Below are 9,796 nucleotides of genomic sequence, written 5' to 3'. Positions count from 1 at the left end.
TAGAATAGGCACAGCTACAACCCAAATTCACTTGAACGTTAGGCATGTAAGTTTGAGTTCTTACTATACTTTCCCTTTGTATGTCTTGATCAAAAGGTTAAGTATATGCCAAATACACAGACTTTTCCTTGTACTTCTCAGTTAAAGCCAAGTATACTTAGACTTTATTTATACTTTTAACTATAGGCTAAGTATACTTAGACTTTTAAATATACTTTTAAGTATAATCTCAGTATGCTTACGCATTACTTTGTTAAGTATACCTGGGATAAGTGCATCGAAAGTAAACTGAAAGTGTACTGTCTTGAAAATAAGTATACTAATAGCGTACTTAAATAAACTTCTTTTTTGTAAGGGAAATCCGTGCCGTACTGAGACAAACTGACCTGCTTGGTGGAAACGGGGCTAATGACACCAGCCATGATACTAACAGGATATGATAAAGACTGGAGGCTTTGTTACTGTGGACCACATAACAAAGGGTGGCTCATGATATAGAGTGCATGATTTCACAGCAAGTGTCCTGAGTTAAAGTCATATCAAGAAAGAAAAAACTCTGCATCACATCAGGATAATAAAATAAACCCCACACCGTCAGAGAAAATCAGGTTTAATTTATTGGTAGTTTAACCCTTTACACTCCTTTCCTCTAAACATGCCTCTTACAAAAAACAGCCAACAGATCGTTTCCAGAAAGGCGTCTGAGATCATCCTTTGTCAACAGGTGTTTGGGCGTCTTTTGGCCTCAGTGTCACCTGTACAGGCGAGTTATTCTAATCATTGTGGACCCTTTATCCATCCACAGGTGATGACACACAGCTCCCACTCCACGTGGCGACCAGCAGAGCTGTCAGTCCGTCCCCAGGTGGAGGTGACGGACAGGTGTGCTCCAGTGTTTCTCTGTCAGGGGTTGAGAAGAGCATCAACGTTCTACGACATACATACATTTCATCTGGAATTTACACATCCATAACAGTAATGATACAAGAATCAGCCATAGTCATATGGTATAGTCATAATAATAATAATAACAATTATTGATATGGTCTAAAAACTACACATAGGGTTTCATCTTTTCTTCCAAAAACAGAGCCATATATTTATGTCCTGGGAGTCTTTGACTGAACCGCAGCTTCAATATTTACAACCTTTATTTTACAACCCATGGCCCAGCCCACTGAAGACAAGTGTTCCTTTAGCTAGAGGAGAGTAAAAAAGGAGCGATGAGGGAGGAGTGGTCCACATGATGGGGAGGGGAGACGTCATCTAGAGCCCCCCAAAGATTCAGGGCCACACAGGGATTCCCATGCTACATATCAGGTGCAGCAACACAGGGCTCCAGGGGGCTTTCCAGGGGGGGCGCATACCCTGTGCTGCAGGGGCAAACGGGGTCTCTACCCCTTACAGGAGGGTTCCCAGCCCCAGGTTCCTTTGTTTGTGTCACTGCCTCCCCCCTTCCTCTCCTCCTCCCCCCTACATGACCAGCAGCTGTCCCAGCACCATCCTGAACTGCTGCGTGCACCCAGCTAGCTCCCTCACCCGCTCCGTCATCTCCCGGGCCGCCCCGGGGGATGGGTACTGCAGCGCCGCCGTCTTGGTGCTGATCACGATGTCTTTGAGTTTTTCGCAGAGCGTGTTGCTGCTCTGAGCGACGCGCGCCCTCACCTCCGGGGACTTGGCCTGCCGTGACAGCGTGTCACCAATGAACACCAGCTTGTGGGCGCTGAGGATGACGAACTTGCTGTGAGCCACGAAGATCTTTGGCGGCTGGTTTGAGTTGACTGAGGTGAAGAAGGCGTCGATGGCGTTGGTCACCGTGGTGACGTTCTGCTCACACTGCTCCTGGTAGAAGAGGAGGAGCTGTTGGTCGCCATGGCACAGTTTGGAAGAGGAGGAGGAGCTACCGGAACCATTCTGGGACATCTGGTGGGCTGAAGGGTGGTGCGGGGACGGGACCCAGCCCGTCATGTCGTTGTTGATTGGCCGACTGACTTCCTGCTCGAGCCGCTCGAACTGTTTGATCTGAAGAAAAAAAGAGGGATGAACTTTACTCTTCTTACGAAGCTGCACCTGCTATCCTACAAGACAAACAACATTCAGCTGTTTTTATCCTTTATGAAAATCTGTGGATCTGATCCAGCTTCTTTAAGTCAGCGTCTGTAGATTTAATCTGAGTCAGGTCTGGGATTATGGTTTGAAACTGATAATCTGACAACATAAGAAACAACACGTCGACAAGAGCGTGTGCAGCTTCTTTTTTTCTACATGAAAAAAATAAAAAACCGAAGTGATTTCATCATCTGTGTCATGAGTCTTCACACTCTCACACACACACACACACACACACACTCACAGGTACCTGCTGTTGTTCCAGTTGTGTCTTGTGTCTGATGATGTTTCCTTTCTCCAGCAGCTGTCTTTGGTTCTTCTCAAACTCCTCTTTACCCTGGCAGATCAACACACACACACACACACACACACACACACACACACACACACACACACACACACACACACACACACACACACATACACACACACACACACACATACACACACACACACACACACACACACACACACACACACACACACACACACACACACACACACACACAAACAGAGACATGTCAGCATTAACACACAGCTCTGTGTTCATAAAGTAGTCTTTGTCTCCCTCTAGTGGACTCTAGTGGAATATTTATTTTCAACCACAGCTCACAGTGCACACACCTCACCACGATGATGAGAAAATCAGTGACCAATGAATCAATTAAATTAGGATTAATAGTAAATTAATTACACCTTGCTTTAATCACCACTGAGAGAACCAATTGGCAGACAAAACACAGCTAAACACAGCTCTGATGAAACATTGTTTCTCCCCTGAACTGCTAAAGTCTGGAGGTGTTTCACCTGTAAAACCTGAGAGAGGAGCAGCACTTCCACCTCCACACACAAGCACACTTATGTGAGACATTGCTAACTGCTAGCATATCAATGCAAATTCCCACATATGTTAGCATCAAGCTAGCGCTATATTCTCTCTATGGTTTTTGGTCCATTAGGAGATGTTTAAAATGTTGAATGTGTCGAACAGGAATCTGGTGTCAGAGAGTTATGTTCACTGTGGTGTGTTCAGTTCTTCAGTAAAACTTCAAGCTGAAAATGCAGGTTAAGAATTTTTGTAAGCTTTCTGCAGCTGTGCTCATGTTTGTCCTAATGTGACATCTGCCTGTCTCTGACAGTGAAGGGGCTCAGAGTCTGTGAGGGTCAGAATATTCTAGATCAACACACAACCATCAGCGAGTGTGTGTGAGTGTGTGTACCTGTAGATGCACATAGTCGTAGTCCTCCATCCAGCCTTCCTCTGTGGTCTCGTACGGCCGGTCCACGCCCTCCTCTTCCTCTGCAGCTGTAAACTTTGGCGGAGAGGGGAGGGGCCGTGACTGAATGTTCGCCTTCTCTCCTCCCTGATAGGTCCCACTTCCTGATCCTGTCATGTGACCACTCAGCTCCCCTGGGATTGGAGGAAGTGGCAGCTGCTGCTGCTGCCGGTTGGTCCTTTTGAAGAGCAGCGAGGCGTTACCGTGGAGAAATGAGGCCAGCTGCTTGGCGTCGTCAGGGATCCCTCTCGCTGTCATGATGAGCCGGTCTAAGTCATCCCCTCCAGGCGGGGGCGCTGTGAGTGCAGCATGTGACCAGGAGATGGCGTCTAAGCTCTGACTGTTCCTGATCAAACTCTGGAACACCTCCTCCATCTTCCCCACCTGACGGCCCAGCTTACTCTGCAGGGAGCGGTCTGTGGCCTGGGCTGCGTTTGCCACTGCACCACGGGCAAACTCCAGGAAGTCCCGCACTGCACAGCGCACTCTGTCAGCTGCCTGATGGATGGCCGGGAGGTTCCCCTCCAGGTGCGCCGGGCTCCTCCAGTTTCCTGTGATGAACGACATCATGAGGGACACGCTGGACTCCACCGCCTGCTGCAGACGAGACAGACGCTCCATGGCCTGCTCCAAGTCCAGGATCAGGGGTTTCCCAGGGGTGGAGCCAGGGGCAGGAAGTGAGGAGGAGGTGTCGCGGACGGGCACCATGTCTAAGGATGACGCTGAGTGGTTGCTCCGCGTGCTTCCTGTGCTCGAGGCAGACAGACGCTTGAAGGACATGGACAGCTCCTCGCCAGTGGACTGAGGGTCCCGCACCACCTGGATTACACACACACACACACACACACACACACACACACACACACACACACACACACACACACACACACACACACACACACACACAGGAACAATGCAGTTTAAATGAGTGAGCTCGTATTTTCCCACCTGTCCCTGTCTAACTGTCTTATCTCAGGTAACTGAGTCCCGCCCCTTTAAGAGGTCTACCTGTGGGGGGACGTCGTACACATAGTGGTCTCCTCTCTCTCCTCCCTTCTCCTCTCCTCCTCGGGGGAAGTCATAGACATCCTGGGTGTGATGCCCTCCTGTCCTCAGGCTGGCTGGGATATCATAGATGTCTTGCCGGGCCTGGCTGACTCCGCCCCTGTCTCCGTGGTAATGCTTGTCAGTCAGGATAGGGGGCGGGACGTCGTACACGTCCTCTGGAATGGGCGGCTCGTCGTCGTCATTCAGGTTGTTGTGCAGGAAGGGGCCTGAGGGGGCGGGTAGTGGGGGTTTGAGTTTGGCGAAGTGAGGTGGCACGTCGTAGGTCTCCTCTCTGATTGGCTGAGCATCAGGAACGTCTTTACTGACAGACGGCGGGAAGTCGTACACCTGAGGAGAGAGAGGGTCAAAAACGTTTGTCAAACTTAAATCCAGCTTCAAATCTGATCCTTGAGACTTTAAACATACACTTGATTTTTTCCTCACATTAACAGTTTTATTTTCAAACAGCAATGTTAGCATCAGTAGCTGTGTAGCTAACAGTGTCAGTCACCTGGTTGATCCAGCTCCTCCACCTGGCTATATAACTCTCAGCTGTTTCCTGATAAGTGATTTTTAAAAGCTGATGTTGAACCTGGCTTTAAAGAGGGGGTACTCTGCTTTCCCATCTTTTAGGCCCCGTTTACACGGAGACTCCCGCAACGATTCTTCCTTTGCGTTTTCAAAAGCCACCCGCGTTTACATGAGGACGGGGTGAAAACGATCCGCGTTCATACGACTCCAGGAGGACAAGTCACTTCTTCTGTTCTTTCTTTTTCTGCCGTTTTGTTGTGTGAGACGGTCGGCAATCCAACCATAACGCGCAGTACCGCCACCTACTGGCTCAACTGGGAATGTGGCTGAGCGCGGAGCCTTCACCTAAAACTGCGAGTGCGCATGCGGTGACGTCAGCGTTTCACCCTGAGACACTCCACTCTGTGTTTACACGAAGCTGGATGGAGGAGCGGATTCAGATCTTTCCACTCTGGGGAGCGTTTTCAAAAGTTTGCGTTTTCACTGAAAACGCAACGTGGTCTCGTCTAAACGGAAGGCCAAAAAGCAACGAAATGTTTGCGGAATCGACCGTTTTTGGCGTCATGTAAACGGGGCCTTAAACATGGCGATTCTCAAACCTCGACATATTACTGTTGTAGTATCACTGGACCTGTCTGTGAACTGATTAAAACACTTTGTTTTTAAAAACCCATGAGATCCTCATGAGCTCTTCACCAAACTAGCTGAAATGATGAGGTCATCATCATGTAAAGCTCTTGTAGCTGGTTATTGAGGGGTGGGCCAATCAGAGGAAGGGGTGTTCCAAACAGCAGGGAGCCTTAAAGAGACAGCAGCTCAAACAAAGTGTTACAGGTAGAAGCTAAAAATACAGTTTTTCTAAAAGGGCAGGGGGAAAAAAAAGAGATTATATTTTAGCTTTAAATCATGTACAGATATGGGGTGCGGGTGGCCTAGTGGTCAGGGTCATGCCCTATGAGGTTGGCCCTCGAGCAAAGGGCCTGGGTCTGAATCAGGCTTATGGCATGTTTCCTGTATGTCACTCCCCACTCTTTCCCCCTTTTCCTACTCTATCCTCTGTCCTCTTCTATCTCATTAAAGGCATGAAAAGCCCAAAAAATAATTTAGAAAAAATAAACAAAAACACTGTAACTCTGCCAACTGAACTCTCCGTTCAGCAGAAATCCATCTGTTGCTGAGCAAAGCAACATGACATACCTACAACAAGGTACTCAGGGGTGTGTACAGACTTTTTAGACTGAGGTGCCCTATAGGGAGGGGCATGAATTATGTGAGCTCACACTCCAAACAATATAATTTCTTTTTGTTTATTTGTATGCATTAAATGTACAGGATAAATGGGCTGCAACTTTAAATCAAATAAAAATAAAATAAATAAATACATATATCAATGTAGGGCTGCAGGGTGGCACAGCAAGAAGGTCACCGGTTCAAATCCCCACCTCGGCCAGTGCGCCTTTCTGTGTGGAGTTTGCATGTTATCCCCGTGCATGGGTGGGTTCTCTCTGGGTACTCCAGCTTCCTCCCACAGTCCAAAATCATGCTTATTGGGTTAATTGATCACTCTAAATTGTCTGTAGGTGTGAGTGTGTGAGTGAATGGTTGTCTGTCTGTCTCTGTGTCAGCCCTGTGATTGGCTGGCGACCAGTCCAGGGTGTACCCTGCCTCTCTGAACAGGCTTATCCTGAACAGGATAAGCGGTATAGAAAATGGATGGATGGACATATAAATGTGAATGTTAAAAACAGTGACCTTAATTTGAAGTGTTTCATAGTCTAAGTGAGGTCTCAGGCCTCAGCTTAAACATTTTACCAACGCAGGAATAGAGCAGACTACCTGTGGCAGGTAGCCGAGTCTGTGAGGTTTTTTGATGTGAACCCAGTGAGACGGCCATCATTTTAACAATAACGTTGCACACCCATCGAAAGCGTTGAGAGCGAATGTATTCGAGCGTCAAGTGAAATCGCGCCACGCTAGACGCTTGAGTTTTGACGCTGGTACAAATATGCAAAAAACGCTCACCGCTCGCTGCGGCTTCGTTGCACGAAAAGTCAGCCATCATCATTTCATTATCAAACATGGCTCCGATCACCACAATCCCTGCTCTGTACCTGCTGTCGAGAGGTCAGCTGAGGGCCAGGCGCTGACATGGGTACTGGATGTATGCTACCCTATGGAGATGGTGTGAGCTCGGTGAGTTCCAACGTCTCTTGCAGGAGCTGCGTCTGGACGACGGCCGGTTCCAGTGGTACTTCAGGCTGACTGTTGCCCAGTTTGAAGACCTGCTATCCAGGGTTGGTGCCAGGATCTCCTGCCTGGATACCAACTACAGGCGCTCCATTCCAGCTGCAGAGTTCCTGTCCATCGGTGATGATCTCCACGCTGATAGGCTGTCCCGGCGCGTCAAGACGCTCGCTCGCTCGAAAAGTTCAATTATTTCAACTCGAGCGTCAAGCATTGAGCGGTGAGCAGCGAGCGTTTTTCACTGGAAACGGTCACCGCTCAACGCTTGGACACTTGACGCCGCTCTATGCTCGCCCCGATGCAGCGTCACTTCACGGTTTTAAATTGACTTTGTATGTAATATCAACGCACGAAAAGTTTACGATGCTTTCGGTGGGTACACACTGTTATTCAGTTAAAGTAACCTGTTGTATCAGTGCCAAGTCTGATCTGTTTCATGTTCTGTCTTGTTTTTTTCTTTATTTTGGTCCTTTGTTGCTAAGTGCCCATCAAGTGACCACTCGTTGCAGCAGCTCATGCAGCAGCTTGCAGCAGCTCGTTGCAGCAGAACGTTGCAGCAGAACGTTGCAGCAGCTCATTGCAGCATCTCATTGAAGCAGCTCATTGAAGCAGCTCATTGAAGCAGCTTCTTGCAGCAGCTCCTTGCAGCAGCTCATGTAGCAGAACGTTGCAGCAGCTCATTGCAGCAGCTCATTGAAACAGCTCATTGAAGCAGCTCCTTGCAGCAGCTCGTTGTAGCAGCTCCTTGCAGCAGCTCCTTGCAGCAGCTCCTTGCAGCAGCTCCTTGCAGCAGCTCTTTTCTTTTGTGGCAGCCCTCCCTCCAGCAGGACCTGCTGTTTTGTGTGCTCCCTCTCCCTATTTTGTCTTCACAGGTTGCTGCTGGGCGGTTTCCCGCCACACCTGGGCAGACACGGACAGTCTCCCAGCTGCAGGCTATATAAGTTCTTGCTTTCAATTCCACAAGTGGCGTGGGGTGTGGAGCGTCTGTCTGCAGCACAGCACCATTTCTGTTCCACGGATGATAGTTTTTGCATTTGCCTGAGGGACAATAAAACCCTTTCAACTTGTTTAGTTTTTGCGTTTTTTGTACTTTGTTGGGCCTTGAGAGCAGGATCCTGACACCCTCTTCTTTTTTTGAACTCTTTCCTTTCTGTTAGTTATCTTTGCTTTTGAAGTCTGTTATTAATTTCTCCAGCTCATTTGTTGACCATGAACACCAAACTGGTTAAATTAAAAGAGATTTTATTTTTTTTGTCCTTGTGTTTGTCAGGGATCCACAAGATGAGCCACACTCTCTGAAACCGGCTGATCATCTGTTAAACAGACAGATAGCACATGACTGAATTTATTTACACCTCCTCACAGCACACTCTCCTCTGGGCTGTGCTCATGTATTTCAGGTGTGATTGTTTATTATCAGGTCAAAGCTGCTGTGATAATAACAGAGAGCATACACACTGAAACTGTAAAGAAAGAAACACCATCATTTACCGTCTGCTGCGTGTTCTTCTCTGAGCTCACTGGGGTGTTGTATATGTCCTGACCACTAGAGGGCCCCTTCACTACCATGGGAGGAGTGTCATACACCTGGGTGCAGAGGAAAAAAGCAGACTTTAGCGACAGCATGACATTTAGCCTATGTAAACATATGTAACCTGGCCCAGGGAAATAGGTGCTCCCCCTCTAGGCTCACCCAGTGAGGCTGAGCTGTAGCCTGAAAGGCCTCCTACTCTCCCTCCTCCTCTTTCCAGCATCTCTCTGCAGACCCTCCTGTGTGCAGAGGGACCTGGATCCTCTAAGGAGCATCAGCCTAAGCCTCAGCAAGTCAGGAGTCTGGAGTTAGAGTGTGTTTTCAATGTGTGTGTGTGTGTGTGTGTGTCCCTGCATATCTATGAGCTGAAATAGTCTAACACACTCTAAGGCAAACATCATGATGGACGATGTTTATCTGCTGTGCTCTGCAGACAAACTGTGTGTGTACTCTGCCAGCTGTACCCTGATCTTGCTATGTGTGTGTGTGTGTGTGTGTGTGTGTGTGTGTGTGTGTGTGTGTGTGTGTGTGTGTGTGTGTGTGTGTGTGTGTAATATCATGTTCTGGCCAAGCTTTCTTCTTTGAGCCGCATCACACCCGGCTGACATTTTGATGAAGAGCTCATGGAATTGTTAGTTTGTGTGCGTGTGTGCGTGTGTGCATGTGTGTGTGTGTGTGTGTGTGTGTGTGTGTGTGTGTGTGTGTGTGTGTGTGTGCGTGTGTGTGTGTGTTCATTCTTTTTCCTCAGATTGCTGAACTTCAAAATAAAGCCCTGCAGCTCCATCTGTTATTACAGCTCTTCATCTTCCTCCTGTTTTTCTCCTCATCCTTCATCTTTCCTATTTTTCACCTCACTCCTTTCCTCCTTCTCTCCTCCTCTTCCCTCTTTCATCTCATCCTTCCTCACCTTTGCTGAAACGCTTTCTTTTTTTTACCTCACTCTATTTCATTCTTCTTTTTCTCCTCTTCTCCCAGTTCTCCCCTCTATTTCCTCTTCTTCTCTCCTCCTCCTTTGATTCTTCTCTTCCTCTGTCTCCTCTCCTCGCCTATTCTCATC

The 9,796-nt window shown here is 48.1% G+C and overlaps 1 protein-coding gene across 2 annotated transcripts in view; it reads right to left on the bottom strand.

Annotated features, from left to right (window-relative positions):
* Positions 1–596: 596 nt before the first annotated feature.
* Positions 597–9,796, bottom strand: part of bcar1 (BCAR1 scaffold protein, Cas family member) — an 88,686-nt gene continuing 79,486 nt past the window's right edge. The window contains exons 4-8 of one of the 2 annotated variants that reach the window (XM_074676810.1): positions 8,700–8,795; positions 4,395–4,781; positions 3,330–4,205; positions 2,360–2,446; positions 597–2,022 (exon numbers count right to left, since the gene is read on the bottom strand). In XM_074676810.1, coding sequence (XP_074532911.1) covers positions 1,474–2,022; positions 2,360–2,446; positions 3,330–4,205; positions 4,395–4,781; positions 8,700–8,795 — 1,995 coding nt within the window. In that variant the 3' untranslated portion in view covers positions 597–1,473. The remainder of the gene's footprint in view (positions 2,023–2,359; positions 2,447–3,329; positions 4,206–4,394; positions 4,782–8,699; positions 8,796–9,796) is intronic. The other variant, XM_074676808.1, reaches the window with a different exon arrangement.

This window comes from Halichoeres trimaculatus, unplaced genomic scaffold (assembly GCF_033239565.1).
Source record: "Halichoeres trimaculatus isolate MK-OKI-2021-1 unplaced genomic scaffold, fHalTri1.1 fHalTri1_scaffold_10, whole genome shotgun sequence".
Lineage (NCBI taxonomy): Eukaryota > Metazoa > Chordata > Actinopteri > Labriformes > Labridae > Halichoeres > Halichoeres trimaculatus.
This window is presented reverse-complemented; position numbering and strand designations above follow the sequence as displayed.